We start from the raw sequence: 16,177 nt of genomic DNA, 5'->3' as shown, positions 1-16,177 counted from the left end.
GGAAGATCATTCCATGATGTCATGTCTTCTTTAATCTCTTTCTTCAGATTTTTGAAATTTTTTCAAACAAGTCCTTCACTTGCTTGTTTAGGGTAACTCCTAAAATTTTATATTGCTTGTGGCTAACATGGACAGTGTACTTTTCCTAATTTCTTCCCCTGCGTGATTGTTATTTGTATATAGGAAGGCTACTGACTTTTTTGAGTTAATTTTGTATCCAGCTAACTTGCTGAAGATGTTTATCAGCTGTAGTAGTTCTCTGGTGGAATTTTGGGGGTCACTTATGTACACTATCATATCATCTGCAAATAGGAATCATTTGACTCCCTCCTTTCCCATTTGGATACCCTTGATCTCCTTTTGTTGTCTTATTGCTCTGGCTAGAACTTCAAGTACTATATTGAAGAGATATGGAGAGAGTGGGCAGCCTTGCCTTGTTCCCGATTTTAGAGGAATTTCCTTGAGTATCTCACCATTTAATTTGATTTTGGTATTGGCTTGCTGTATATAGCCTTTATTATGTTGAGATAGTGCCTTGTATCATCGATCTCTCTAAGACTTTAAACATGAATGGGTGTTGAATTTTATCAAATGCTTTCTCTGCATCTAAGGAGATGATCATGTGGTTTTTTATTTTCAGTTTGTTTATATGGTGGATTACATTGATGGATTTCCGTATATTAAACCATCCCTGCATGCCTGGAATGAAGCCTACTTGGTCATGATGAATGATATCTTTGATGTGCTCTTGTATTCGTTTTGCAAGTATTTTATTTAGTATTTTTGCATCAATGTTCATAAGAGAAATTGGTCTGAAATTCTCTTTCTTTGTTGAGTCTTTGTGATGTTTAGGTATCAATGTGACTATGGCCTCATAGAATGAATTTGGTAATGTTCCATCCATTTCTATCTTTTGGAGTAGCTTGAAGAGTGTCGGTATTAGCACATCCTTGAAAGTCTGTAGAATTCTGCACTGAAACCATCTGGCCCTGGGGTTTTTTTGGTTGGGAGACTATCAATGATTGCTTCTATTTCTATAGGGGAAATGGGACTATTTAGCTTGTTTATCTGTTCTTCACTCAACTTTGGCATGTGGAATTGATCAAGAAAATCGTCCATTTACCTTCAATTTTCAAATTTATGGCATATATGCCTTCGAAGTAGGATTTTATGATTCTTTGTATTTCTTCAATGTCTGTTGTTATGTCTCCCTTTTCATTTCTGGTTTTTTTTATTTGGATACTGCCTCTCTGCCTTTTAGTTAGTTTGGCTAACAGTTTATCTATCTTTTTGATTTTCTCAAAGAACCAGCTCTTGGTTTTGTTGATTTTTTGCACTGTTTTCTTTGTCTCTAATTTATTAATTTCAGCCCTGTGTTTGATTATTTCCAGATGTCTACTCCTCCTGGGTGTTACTGTTTCTTTTTTCTAGGGCTTCCAGCTGTGTCATTAAGTTGCTTATGTCGGATGTTTCCAATTTCCGACACACGGAGGGTGTCTGATGGCCACTCTACTCCCTGTCTCCCTGAGATTTCCTTAGTCCCGGAGCTTTCATGCTCTGCTGGTCTGTGGTTCCTGGTAATGTTTCAGGACCCAGACTTCTCGCAGAGTTCAGGTTAATGTCACGGGGCCCAAACCACACACACATACTATGTCTAGTCCACGCCTCTGGACCCAAAAGGGTCTTGAGGCCTAATCCATGCAGTTAGTCCAGTTATCTCCAAGTCCAGCCAGGGTCACGGGCCCAAAAGCACACTCAGCTTTCCAAGTTCATCTAGAGTCTCAGGGCCTGGACCACATGCCTAGTCTAGCCAGAGTCTCAGGGCTGGGACTGCACACCAAGCTCAGCTAGGGTTTCAGAGGCTGAATTGTGCACGGAGCTCAGCTAGGGTTTCAGGAGCCGAACCACGTGATGAGTCCAGTTTGGATCTCAGGGCATGAGTCGCACGCTGAGGTGAGCTTGGGTGACAGGACCGAATCCACTCGCCGAGTACAGCTAGGGTTGCAGGGCCCAAATCTTGCACTGAGTCCCCTCTCCCACAGCAATTCCCTCCAGTTACCACACCAATTGCCTCTGCTGGAGAGTTCCCAGCTGCACACCTCAGCCGCCGCCACTGACGCGCTGGTCCGAGGAAATCCACCTTGTTTTGCTTTTTTATTATTTTCTTTTTATTTTGGAGACAGGATCTGGCTATACTGCACAGACTGGCTTAAACAGTAGATCCTTCTGCTTAAGTTTCCTGAGTTGCCAGGGTTTCAAAGTCATGGGTAACTATGCCCAGTTTTGAGAATCGATTTTAAATGTTCTCACCACGCCCCTCAACTATGTAAGGTAATAGATATCTTCATTTAATAATTTCCAAATCTGTACATACATAAAATTGCATTGGATATCATAAATAAATATAATTGTACTGGCCAATTTTAGGCTAGGTATGGTGGCACATGTCTTTAATCCCAGCATTCAGGAGGTAAAGGCAGGCAGATCTCTGTGAGTTCAAGTATAGCCTGCTCTACATAGTTAGCTCCAGGACAGCCAAGGCTACTCTGTGAGACCTTGTCTTAAAAAATGAATTACAAAATTTAATTTAAAATAAATAAAAATGAAGCAAGTCTATTTTTTTAAAAAATAGATCCTTCAAATCTCAACCTAAGGGTCATGACCCTTTTGCCAAATCTCTATCTCCAAATATTTACATCATGATTCATAATAATAGCAGAACTACAGTTATTAAGTAACCATGAAAATAATTTTATGGTTGAGGATCACCAAATGAGGATGTGTATTAAAGGGTTGCACCTTTAGATAGGTTGAGAACCACTGTTCCAAACCTTGCAGCTCAATCTCTTGTCTCTTATGTATTCTAATGTCTTATTGTCAAAACTGCAGCTTTGATTCTTGTCTGTGAAGGTCACTTCATCATCTGAAGAATCTGTAGTTATCTCACGGGAGCTAGAGATCTTGGAGAGTTCTGCTGATCCTCGTTAGAAGCTGTGGCAGACACCCTTCCTCTCATTAGCACCCAACACAACTCATGAGGAGTTTCAGCATTTTACCAAAATGATTTCCAGGACTTCCCCCTTTATGTTTAGGCAAGACTATTGAGGGTTCCTGTGGGTATAGATTTTAAGGGCGGTGTATGAAGGTAGAAGAAAATAATGTTGAATAAAACCAAACATATCGATATGGGCTTATGATATCAAGGCTCTGGATTTAGTGGTATCATTTCAGATGTTGAGGGAACGTCTTACAACCTGTTCAGTTAGTGAACTGAAATACAGCCGAAGGGTGATTTTTTTCTAAATTAAAGAGAAATCTCAAACAGGTCTTGGACTACTCACAGAAAGCCACCTGAACCGAAAAGGAGACTGCAATGTTAGTGTGAGTTGACTGGGCAAAGAACTGTTTGTCCACATGCCCTGAGGACATGACTTTGTAAAATGATTTCCTAAGGAGAGCCCAGGCACCTCTACTGACTCTTCTGTTTGTCAGAAATTGCTGTGGTTTTGCCCTTGAGGAAGAACCATGCATGCTACACTGCAAAATAATGACTCTGTTATTTGTCCCAACCTTTGCCAAATGGACCAGGGATCCGTTGCTGGAGTAATGGTACATTGTAGAGTAGGGGAATTATTCCGCTTTCTCCAGAGAAAAGAATGAAGATATATACACATTCTGAGTGTTGAGGAATCAAGGACAGCCTGTCTGTGGGTTCATCCTGAGAATCCTTCTGACCTCCTCTGAGACCTCTAAGAGGGAGATAGACACCCCAACCTCCCACTCTGCCTTATAGACCTAAACTCTTATTGGAGTTCCCACCATACTGTTGGCCTACCCATGGTGTGGAGGCTGAGCATTGCTCAGACCCTGGCTGGGCTACTGGCTGTCCATCTGTCCACGGCATTAATAAGCCCTTTAATAAGCCCAATGCCCAAAAGGATGGTCTGCCATGGTATGTCCCCCATGGGCACCCCCAAACTGAGACCTTTTACTTAGCAGACTGCATGAGTCCAACCCATGCCAAGAAAGTGCTACAGTTTGAATGGGTCCCTTGAGGTTCACTTTGTAACAACAGATTTGAGAGGTAGAACTTTACAACTTTTTTCCCCTGGTGCTTAAGATAGAGCCGAGGGCCTTGAACAACTGAGCAATAGTTCCAGACCAGAGACACTTCTAATACATGATTCTATCATGAGGGATCTCCCTTCATGGATGGACTGCTGTTGTTAGAGTGTGTTAGTAAGTACCACAGAAGGTTTATTTCAAAAGTGACATTGGCTGGGTATTATGGCATACACCTTTAGCCCCAGCATTTAGGAGGGAGATCTCTGTGAGTTCAAGGCTAGCCTGGTCCACATAATGAATACCAGGCCAGCTAGAGCTACATCACGAGACTCTGCTCAATAAAATAAAGTAAAAATAAAATAGAGTGAGGTTTGCCATCTTTCAATCCTTCTAATCAGATGCTGCCCTCTGACCTTGGACTTGTTAGACCCTAAAACTGTAAAAAATAAATAAATAAATAAATAAATAAACAACAACAACAAAAACCAAACTTTAGCTCCTTATAAAATTTCCAGCCTTACATACTCTGTCACAGAAGAAAGAAAAAGGAATAGGACAGGGGCAACCCACTTGCTAACCTAGTCCAGAACTGTGGCAGATACACTCAGAAATAATGTGGAACCTGGATACCTGATAGTGCAGGCAAATAGAAACAAAGTTTTCATGATAAGTTATCACAGTTCTGAGATTATTTGATACCATCCCTGAAGTAACACTCATTTCTGGAGAAGTGAAATGTCACTGTGACTCATGAGTCAGAGTAGAGATCCTATGATCAATTTAGCTTTACTTATATCTCTCTGATTGATTCCTGAACTCATACTTCTGTAGAAAGAAGACTTATTCTTTCTATATTAGTTACTACGTGAAATTATTACAGTAGCAGTTTTCTTTCTTTTCTTTTCTTTTTTTTTCCAAGACAGGATTTCTCTGGGTAGCCTTCGCTGTCCTAGATTCACTTTGTAGACCAGGCTGGCCTCGAACTCACAGTGATCTGCCAGCCTCTGCCTCCCAAGTGCTGGGATTAAAGGCATGCGCCACCATGCCCGGCAGTAGCAGTTTTCTTTAACCAGATAGTTCACCAATGGCTGACAGAGAGAGACTATGATTTAATATTAAGCTGTAGGCACTATGCTGGGCAGATTCTGAGCTGCTCTAATCCTAGGACCTTTAAAATCCACATCAAAGCCAGTCGCTTACCAATCTGATGACTGCCGGTGGCTTCTGCTCCATCAGTCTGTCCTAACAGCCATGTATTCATCCACATCTTGCCTCATACCGGCTTCTCTCTCCCCTGCTTCCTATCCTCCTGTTACATCTTCTCCTGCTCCTCTATTTCCCATTCCCCTTCCTCCCTCGAACCCAAGCCCAGGCACCTCAAATTCTGCCTCCCTCTCCTCTGCCCAGTCATAGGCTTTAGCTCCTTTATTTAACCAATTAGGTGTAATTGGGGAACATTCCTTACCATCACATGGTTACAAGAGACAGTTCAACACTCATAACAATGCCCATGGCAGGGAGATAACCAGATCTCAAGATACTGAAATCAGCATTTGAAAGCACAGTTGGACTTTCCTCCAACATACTTTGGTTATTAATAGCCTGAAATTCAGGAAGCTATCATTAGAATAGACTTACTCAGAAAATGGCAAATATCATACATTGGCTCTCCAACCTATTGGAAAAGGGCTATTGCAGTATGAAAGGCCATGCATTGCATATCTATAGTAATAGCAAACTAAAAATCTACACTCCATTCATAGAGGGATTGTAATGATCTGTGATGCTATTGACAAAATGCAGGTTGTTGATTGTAGAGGAATGTTAATTCAAAACATGGCTGTTGTGGCAAGAGATCACATCCAAAGACATTCTAGGGCTGTTTGATCTGGCTGGAATACAAACACACCTTTAATCCAGGAGACAGAGGCAAACAGATCTGAGTTCAAGGTTAGCCTGGTATTGAGCAAGTATCAGGTAAAGTAGAGCTTAGATCCAGGTGTGGTAGTACATGATTTTCATCCCAAACAAAGGTAAAGTTAGTTTGTAAGAAGGAAGCACCCATGTTTGAAAGTGATGTCTAATTCAGTGGCAGAAAAGTGACGAATCAGATATTTGACAGAATAGGATATGTCCAACTCTCACGAGAAGAGAGAGGAAAGGGAAGCTACTTAAGAGGCAGTTTTACAGAGGCAGGAGGCAGTTTTTATCAGGACAGTAATGGAGAAAGAGGTTGCAGACAGAGAATTCAGGTGAAGATAAAACAGGCCAAAAAATTAGAAGAGGCCATAAGATTAAAGCAGATTGCTGAGTTATGAGGCAACGCTGAGCAATTCCTGGCCGAGAGAGAAGCCAGGTTAAATAAGTCAGCTGGGAGAAGAGTTTGAGCCAGAACAGCTGAGTTGAACCAGACGGCCCAGAGCTCAGAAAGAACAAGAAAGGGTGAGTTCATTAAGCAGTAAGTCTCAGAGGCTGAAAACATTCTATTTCTAGGCTAGATTGTACGGAGGCCAGAAGCTTCCAGGACTAGGCCTAGGTTAGCAGACCGAGGCAGTAAGCCTCTGAGACAACAATTGAGCCAGGAGAATAAACGTTACTTTTACAGTTGATCCTCAGAACATAGATCTCGGAGAATGACATCAGTGGTAATCATTGCAATCAATGGTAATCATTGCAATCTCCAACTTCTTTTTTGGGACAACATCTCTCACTGAACCTGGAGCTGGCCGATTCAGATCAAGTGGCTAGCCAGAAAGCCCCCGGGATGCTCCTATCTGCAGTACTGTGATTATTGGGGTGAGCCACCATGCTGGGCTTTTTGTGTTGGTTCTGGGGATCTGAACTCTGGCCTTCGTGTCTGTGCAGCAAGCACCTTATTCATTATCCACAGAGCCACGCTCCTCTACCCTAGTATCATTCCTACCTCAGGCCTACATCCTAAAGTAGTCCTTAAGGATCTTGACGGCCAACATACTGGGCTGCACCTTTGCACTGGTGACGGTACTCTCCTTGACCAGGAAATGGAAACCAATGCAGATACGCTGGCAACATGTTTGCTAGATAGAACAGGGAAAATCATTCCTAAATGAAACCAGGGCCTTGGAAATAAGTGAAAGTCCGGTGATCTTTCAAGATAGTGCTTGTAAGGTGAACAAATACCCGCATGTTGCTAGTGTGCTCCAATGCTGAGCAAGACTCCTAGTTTGGAGTTAGGGCCCAGGGGAAAATGAAGTTTTTCTTGTCTAGCATCTGTGGCTTCAGGAATAGTTCCCCGTGGCCAGTTGATAAGGCAAACAAGAAAACAGATACACTAAAAAACAAAAACAAAAAAAAAAGTTGAGTGTGACTTTAACCACTAAAACCATGTAGGCAGCACCTACTTAATTCTTCACTGCTGCATAAGAAACTACTCTCACCAAACAACTTAAAGCAACAAAACATGTAAAAGGACTGTACTGTGGATCTATGACAGGAGTCTCCAACACCGAAGTTGAGGCTTCAGTCAAGCCTTGACTGACTGGAAACCTCAAGAAAAAAATCCCTTCCAAGCTCACTTAGGTCGGTGGCAGCTCCAGGTTCCTAAGCTTGTAATGCAGGACAAAACAAGACTGGAAGCTACTAGGATCACACCCAAACACATATATTCTTAAAGTTTCCACACTGTTACAGGACACCATGATGATCATGGTGTTGAGGTTGGATATTATACACTAGCCGATGAAGATTAACTTCCCAAGATCAATCACACTAGACACTGCTAAATGCCCAATCTCCCCACCAGGGAAAGCACAATGAGACTCTGTAAGGCATTGCATCCCAGACTAGAACTTGGCTTCCAGGTGGCAGGCCAAGGATTTTGAAAACTGACCAAAAGAAGGAGAAGGGCAGATTTGTTCTTGCTTGCGTAGAGATTTATTTAAGACACAGACTTCCTTTCCTAGCCGTATTAGCAGGAGAAAACCAGCACTCCGTTGTCCTGGGCTGTGCAGGAGGAGCAGCAGCACAGCTTTAGAACTCATGGAATGTGGCCCACAGGTTAGCACAATCACATGGGTGTGTCTCAGAGAGCCATAGCCCTGAGGACGACGTGCCCTGAGGATTTCATACTGCTAGGGAGCATAGCTTTGTTCGATGCTCTTGTGGTCACCACATCCCTCATAATAGATGAGTTGTATGAGAACTCCAAGGGGGCTTCCAGCCCCCCTCACTGGGCAGTATCAGTGGCACTCACAATAACAGTGCTTAATCTCTTTCAGGCATGGCTACTGGAGCAGATTAATGATGCAACCACTACCCTTGAAAAGAACCTACAAATGTAGATTGCTAACAATGACTCTTAGAAAGAATTTGGAAAAATAGATGGTTTAGTAAGGTTAGAATTAAGACATTTTGCTCTGATGTAGAAAATTTGAAGTTAAGGATAGTACACTGTTAATAGTACAGTCAGAGACTTCTTGGGGTTGGTGAGAAAGAATAGGCAGAGTAGCAGTAGATGGCGTGACTCTCTCACTGAAGCTAGGCTTCAGTGGGATTAGTTTCTTGTACTTATTTTTGCCCTCAGCCTCCTGATATGATTTGATAAAAATTCTTAACGAGTAGATGTGAACCTTGAGGATTTAAAGTAGAAATGGCTGATTTTTTTATAGAAACATTTAGGTTTGTGATTCTTCGAAGATTTTTTTTTAAGGTTACGTTTTAAGATAATTGATTCTTTCTTTGTAACCACAAATTGCAGGTCTGCTGGTAAAGAAAAGCTGACTGGGAAATTACCTTGCTTGCTCACACTTTGTTAATATATAACATGTTGCTTAGCTACAAATGTATTTGGTTTCTTGGGAATAACTTGTTTTTCATAGTTGTTTCTCACCCATAATACACAAAACATTTGATCATGTGAAGGTATTGGGTAACATGTTTTTCTTACTTATACTCATCGTAAGTAATCATTTACTTAAAGAAAATAGAATGTAACCACAGTATGATTTTTGTATTGCTTGAGCTGGGCTATATAAGCTGTGGGAGAAAAAGAAAGTTGTTAGAATTTTTTTTCCATCCACAGAGAAGAAGCTGCTGGAGTCTGTCTTACTTCATCATCAAGTGTAAGTGTGTGTGTGTGTGTGTGTGTGTGTGTGTGTGTGTGTGTGTGTGTGTGTGTGTGTGGTCTTTTTAACCTCATTTCCCCCACCCTCTTTTTAGGTGCTTGCCACCACCAGTGGAAGGCCCTGCTAGGAAGCTACCAGCTCTGGCAATTCAGTTCTGGCCCCTCAGCTTTACTATCAGTGGAAGCCATCGTGTGTAACCATCAGTTCCAGCCTGGAAAGTTATCCTCAGAGAAAATTTGTTGGGTGATCAGGTAGCCATCAATCTACACCCTGACTCAGTTTACCCTGTGGTGTCAAAGCTGGTCTTTCACAACTCATGTAACCTAAGAATATGACTTCCTGTCCATTATGGTACTGCACACAGCAACATTTTAAAATGGAGAGATTGCATCTAGTGTGCATGCTCTTGAAATGCACTGCCTCATTGTGTTTCTTATAACTGGAGTCGGCTGGTTCAAAACAGGATTGAAATGTTTTTTTTTTTAACCAGGGTCTTATTTAGCCTAGGCTAGCCTTGAAACTTGCTTTGTAGCCAAGATTGCACCTCAAAATCCGATACTCCCAAGTCTGCCTCCCCAATGCTAGGATGAGAGGTATGTGCCAACATTCTTAGCTAAAATGACCATGTAAAATGACCATGTAAAATGCTAAGCAAGACTCTCTTTTGCTACCAAGTATATGCAACAGTTTGTAGCACAGCCACGTTTATGTCAGGCTCCAGCTCCACCTGCTCCTCAAAAGGATGTAACACTGAACTCGTGTTTCCTATCTTGACAGTTGTAGACACTGCTGGATCACCTTCGCAAGGAGATCCTAAAATTAATCCATTGACATGGAAATGGAAGTAAAAAGCTCATCGGTATAGAAACTGCATCTTTCTCACTCAACTATATGGGGGAGGATTCTTTAATTTCCAGAGTATAATACTTTGTTATCAAAAGATACTGGGGTGCACTAAAAGGGCTAATGAGGTCAGTGTGAAAGGTGTGGAGTCCTTTGTGCTTTGTCATTAGAGGTGATGGCACTTTACAGTTCACACAGGACACGGAATGGCTCAGCCCATATGGTTAAGTAAAAAGCCTTGGCGACAGCTCACGAAGCCAAGCACCATGACCTGTTAAAGGGCTAGGTCTGGATGGACAATGGGAATAAGAGATGGTTAGGCTACCAGGTATGGGAGCAGCACTTGCCTTTAATCCCAGCACTCAGGAGGCAGAGACAGGTGGATCTCGATTAAGCTCGACAGGCTAGCCACAGTTATACAATGAGACCCTTTCTGAACAAAACAAAATACAGGCTTGCCATGGTATTTACCTGATAAGACAATAACATCAGCCAGCACAGGGGAGAGAGAAAAAATTCAGCAAACCAGCAAGAAGTAAGACATAGGGTGGGAGCCCATGTTTATTAAGAGTAGTTTTGGTCAGCTTTATTAGAGGTAACAGATAGGAGGCTTCAGCATCCTCCTACTACATTCTAAATACAGTAAACTATTTGTTGCCTCTTCCTGGCCATTGTAATAGCAGGCTCACACTGTTGGGTATTGATCATCATTGTTGAGAGCCTTTTCTGCTATTAATTTTTCCAGGATCTTCTCGAGATATTTGATTAAGTGGCGTCTTTTAAATCTGAAAATAAACATACATATCATGTTTAAAAAACAAAAAAAGGAGAGACGCCCAAAGAACCTGTGTTTTAGTAAGTGCTGTGTAGTCCAGCAAGGGCTCATCACATCTGTGGGAATAATGAGTGCATCCCAGGTACCAGGTGCTCTAGGCAATATGAAGAGTGTCCACTAAGGATCAGAGCCCAGCTCAATACTACAGAGACAGTGGGGGGTTCAGTGGGCCTGTGTCAAATACAGGTGACATCAACTGGAACATCTGTGCTATCAACTTTAACTCTGAACGAGGGTCAGGGACTGAGAAACTCAAGGAAGACGCTGTCTCACTCCCTCACCCAACCGCTGCGGTGACCTAACAGCTAGAAGGAGACGTGCAGTCCTGTGTACCCACCTTGCCGCCTCCTTGATGGTGAACTCGACATACTGTATCTTGACTTCTGGAGGTCCTTGAATTTCTTCAAGAATCTTGAAAATCTTTCCATACTCTGGAGAGAATATAAGAATACTTCAGTATTTCTTAGAAATGAAATAGAACTGGATCTGGGTGAATCTGTGTGTTCCTCAGTAGTATGCTTCATGGTCAACAATGGAAGCCGGGCAGTGATGGCACACACCTATAACTGTAGCGCTTGGGAAGGCAGAGGCAGTCGGGTCTCTGTGAGTTCAAGGCCAGCCTGGTCTACAAAGCAATTCTAGGATAGCTAAGGCTACACAGAGAAACCCTGTCTCGATACCCGCCCCCCCGCCCCCCCCCAAAAAAAAGAAGTAAAGAAAAGACAAAGAAAAACTAGATAAAAATATGTTAAATGGTAGGTATGTGCTCTAAGTGCCTATGTACAGATAGTACCACAATTCTTGTGAGCACTAATCAAGTGATGTTAAAGACAGAAGACAGGGTCTCCTGAGATATTTTAGTCACAGTAAAGAGTGTGCTGAAGCCTTCGTTGTGGCAAAGGCTCACTCCTGCCCTGTCTCTGTTCCTAACCATTCGTTGAGTACTTACGGCGTCCATAGCGTCGGACTTCTGTCATCAGGGCACACTTTATTTCATAATTGGTTACATTTGGGCTCAGGACAGGCACGTCGGGCCCAGACACTGCTGAAGGCATTGCTGGGGCATTGGCAGTGCCTGCAGAGTACTCACTGCTCCCACTTCCCCCTGCAACTGTGATGTTGTCATCCTCTTTGCCGTGAGGAGAGTTGTCAGGCAGAGCATCTTGTGGACTGGGGAGAATGGCATCTCCTGCCACAGGTTTAAGCTGGTTTTCAGCACAATTTTGTGGGTAGACTTCAGAATCACCCTCCATTGGAGCCCCCACTTGGGCATTCTGGCTGACAGTAGCATCTGGAAAGCAAAGCAGCAGGCTGAGCTGGGAAGCGGGTGAGCTCCACGGCTCCCTATGGGCATCCCCATGCTCGTTGGGGTCTAAAAGCATTTCAGAGGAGGAGAGTACACCAGAGGGAAATCTCAATCAGGGCAAACTGACCCTAGGCCACCACAAAGAAAAACAACACTTCCTAGTGGCGCAAACCAGGTGGGCAGGACACTGAAGAAACAACATAGATCCCTCGCACTCACAGCTTAGTGTCACCTTGATACACTTTACAAGTTAAAAAGCTGAAGGTGTCACAAGATGTCCAAATGTAAGTAGCACGCCTTCACTAAAAATCTACATCTATGGGAGACTCTACTCATCTTACACTTTTGTGCCAAGGTGAATTCTTTTCCTTCTCCCTTTGACACTTGTGTCATTTGCTTATGTTCTGTCGCACCCAGCAACTGCCAGGTGCTAGGGATCAACAGTGAACGTGGAAGACAGGGACTGCCCCTGCTCCAATGGAATTTACGGTGTCATGGGGACATCAGAGAGGAATTACACACACTAGTGTTCTCATGTTGGGGAAGAAGGCAACAGATGTGTGAGAGAAAGCAGCAAAGGGTGCTCACAGGGCTACTAATTTGACGTTCCCTTCTGGGAAGTGTCCTCTGAGCAAAACAGAGGGGGAGACAGAGGCAACCTGTGTAGATGTGAAGAAAAAAATACCAGTGTGTAATGAGAGCCAGGGAAGGGGACATAGGATTTGTGTGGCAAACAATAGACACAGAGTATGAAGGTGCCCACTGAGACCCAGATAATTGTAGGATGATGGGAGCAGGTGATGCAGAGCCTGATGGATCCAGGACAGGAGTCGGGTTGTATCTAGCATGCTTGGGAACACAGGGTGGACTTGTTTGGTTTGGTTTTCAGCATGAATGTGGCCTACTGTGTTTACTTACTGATATCCTTACCCTGGCTGCGGGGTGAGAGAGGGCGTTAGGAAGTGGGTACAGATGGACAAGAGAATGAGCAGAAAACACTTATTTTTGTGCTCTGTGAGAAGTAATCATGGCAAAATGAACAAGCACAAAAGATTTCAATGACCGGAGATAGAAAATATTACACGATTAAGCCACACGAAAAGATAAAGGGGCCAGGTGCAGTGGCCCTGTAATCCCAGCACTCAGGAGGCACAGGCAGAGACAGGTGGATCTCTGAGTTCAAGGCCAGCCTGGTCTATAGAGTGAGTTCCAGGACAGCCAGAGTGACACAGAGAAACCCTGTCTCAAAAAACCAACCCTGCCTCACACACACACAAAAGATAAAGGGGAAGAAAAGAAGTGACAAGGATTCATCCAAAAGAAAACTGAAGTATATCCTGGATAACAAACATCCCAGGAAGTTGGGGCTAAGGAAGTGGCTCAGTGGTTAAGAATACTGGCTACCGTTCCAGAGACACAGGTTTGAGTGCCAGCACTCACACAGCAGTTCACAACCATCTGCAATTCCAGTCCCTGGGAATCCCATGCCCTCTTCTGCTTTGTGATCAACAGGTACACAATGGTGCACAGATACACACACAGGCAAAACACACACCCACACACATGCACACACACATTGAGAGAGAGAGAGAGAGAGAGAGAGAGAGAGAGAGAGACAGAGAGAGAGAGAGACAGAGAGAGAGAGAGAGACAGAGAGAGAGACAGAGAGAGAGAGACAGAGAGAGAGAGAGAGAGAAAGACAGAGAGAGAGAGACAGAGAGAGAGAGACAGAGAGAGAGAGAGAGACAGAGAGAGAGAGACAGAGAGAGAAAGACAGAGAGAGAGAGAGAGAGAGAGAAAGAGAGACAGACAGACAGACAGAGAGAGAGACAGAGAGAGAGAGAGAGACAGAGACAGAGAGAGAGAGAGAGACAGAGAGACAGAGAGAGAGAGACAGACAGAGAGAGAGAGAGAGAGAGACAGAGAGAGACAGAGAGAGAGAGACAGAGAGAAGAGAGAGAGAGAGAGAGAGAGAGAGAGAGAGAGAGAGAGAGGGAGGGAGGGAGGGAGTTGAGGTAAATGTCAATGTCCTTGCAGACACGTCCACAACAGTCTTTGCAGTGCTGATGACACAGAAGACAGGAATCCACAGAGCATTATAATATAGAGGAAAGGAGAGGATAGGTGAGGGAGGCAGGGTCAGGGGAGGCAGGGTCAGGGGAGGCAGGGTCAGGGGAGGAGCATCGGCCCCACGTCCTACAGTAGCTGCAAGGAGCTGTTCTGGAGCCGTTGCTCTCCCTGCAGCAACTCACATCACTTTCATTATTTCACATGCGTTTTCTTCAACTGGAAAATATGCCAGAATCTGTCCACCCAACAATGAAGTATTTACCTTCTCCCTGGGCCTTGGCAGAATCGTCAAGAGATTTATTTGACACCATGTCCGTGGTGTACCTTTTCTTTGGTGGACCCATGTTGTCCCCTTCTCCAGCAGGGGTAACTTTCTGTTTAAGCATTGTGTTATGCTCCTCTTTGTCAGGCTTCCTGTCCTAGAAAATAGTAATAAACATAAAATAATATTTCCTGGGTGTGGTGGCGCACACCTTTAATCCCAGCGCTCAGGCAGGCAGAGGCAGGCAGATCTCTGTGAGTTTGAGGCCAGCCTGGTCTACATAGTAAATTCCAGGACAGCCAGGGCTACATAGAGAAACCCCCTCTTGGAACAAAACAAACAAACAAAGCGTCTGGGATAAGATGGGGGAAGTAGTTTCCTCCAGTTGACTCCACCATGAGAGGAGTCAGGAGAACATAGAAATCCAACAATTGTGAAAAAGCAGATATGGCTGAATCTAAAAATACAAAAATGTTCGAAATGGTAAGGAATTCAACAGTACAGTTTAAAAAAAAAATTCCCCAAGCATAAAGAAGCAGATAAGAAAGTGAACAAAGAAGAAACGAAGCGAATCTATTAAGTAGATGAAAGAAAAGACACCTGAAACAGAGATCCTGGCCAGACTGAGCGAAAGGAAAAAAAAGGGGGGGGGGGAGAAACAAAAAACAACACAAAACAAAACAACAACAAAAAAACACCAACAAAAAAAATCCCACAACGTTCAGAAGCACTGGGACACAATGAAGAGCCAAGTTACAGTCTAGCTATATAAACTGTAGTCCACAAAAGTCCCGCAGAAAATTCCCCAAATCTTGGGAAAGATGTGGCTATGTAAGGAATTTACAGCCCCAACTAGACATGATCAGAAAAGCACCTCTCCATGTCGTCATCGTAAGGCTTTAATGTGGAGGGAGCAGAACAAAGAAAAATTTTCCTGGAAGCCGCATCAAGAGACTTCTTCACAGAAACTCTAAAGGATGAGAACCACAGACTGATATATTTGAAACTTTAAAAGTCAGCACTTGCCAGCCAAGATTACTATACCCAGTAGATTTATTCTTTAAAATCAGAGGAGAAATTAAGTCTTTCCGTGATAAGCTCGGCCATGACAAAAGAAGACACTAAAGAACGAATAGAATACTACACAGGGAAGATGAAGAGCCCCAACATCACGAGAACCTAAGGAGGGGGAGGAAGGCGCCTATAAGAATAGAACAACACACAGAAATTTGGAAAGGGGAAAACATTTTTACCTCAGTGAAACTCACGAAGCTTTAAAACGAACAGGGAAGAAATCAGTACGTACCTTGCAAGGATAACTCTAAATATAAACGTTAACTCCCCAGAGAGTATGCAGCCCGAAGGATCTCCAGGACCTAGGACTGGTCAGTCACAGTTCCCTGTGTCTGGAACTCCAGCCGCAGTCGCGTCAGAAGTCGGAGTGGCAGACGTGCGACTTTCCCTGGGGCTTGCTGAGCAGCTGGTCTAGCCTGAACAGTGAGGTCCACGTTCACTTAGTGAGTCTGTTTTTAAAAACTAAGGTAGAAGGCACTAGAGGAAGACACGTGATGTCATCCCTCTGGCCTCCACATGCACAGGCATGCATAGGTTAATACACCCAAGTCAAAATGTACAATCACCAAAAAAAAATATGCAGAATTGAGAAATGTTGGAAAAAAAAAACAGCAAACCAA

At 43.5% G+C, this 16,177-nt stretch overlaps 1 protein-coding gene across 1 annotated transcript; it reads right to left on the bottom strand.

The window, feature by feature from the left end:
• Positions 1-10,695: 10,695 nt before the first annotated feature.
• On the bottom strand, positions 10,696-15,859 carry LOC311602091 (integrator complex subunit 6-like; the record flags this gene model as incomplete). The annotated part of the gene is made up of 5 exons (XM_084789772.1): positions 15,790-15,859; positions 14,484-14,640; positions 11,795-12,136; positions 11,183-11,276; positions 10,696-10,795 (listed from the first exon to the last, which is right to left on the bottom strand). The coding sequence occupies exons 2-5, from the start codon at positions 14,605-14,607 to the stop codon at positions 10,696-10,698; spliced, it is 660 nt and encodes a 219-aa protein (XP_084645898.1). The 5' UTR covers positions 14,608-14,640; positions 15,790-15,859.
• Between the last annotated feature and the right edge of the window lie 318 nt (positions 15,860-16,177).

This window comes from Acomys minous, assembly GCF_964271855.1.
Source record: "Acomys minous genome assembly, chromosome: 7".
NCBI classification, from domain to species: domain Eukaryota; kingdom Metazoa; phylum Chordata; class Mammalia; order Rodentia; family Muridae; genus Acomys; species Acomys minous.
The sequence above is the reverse complement of the archived record's forward strand: the minus strand, read 5'-3'. Positions and strand labels throughout refer to the sequence as shown.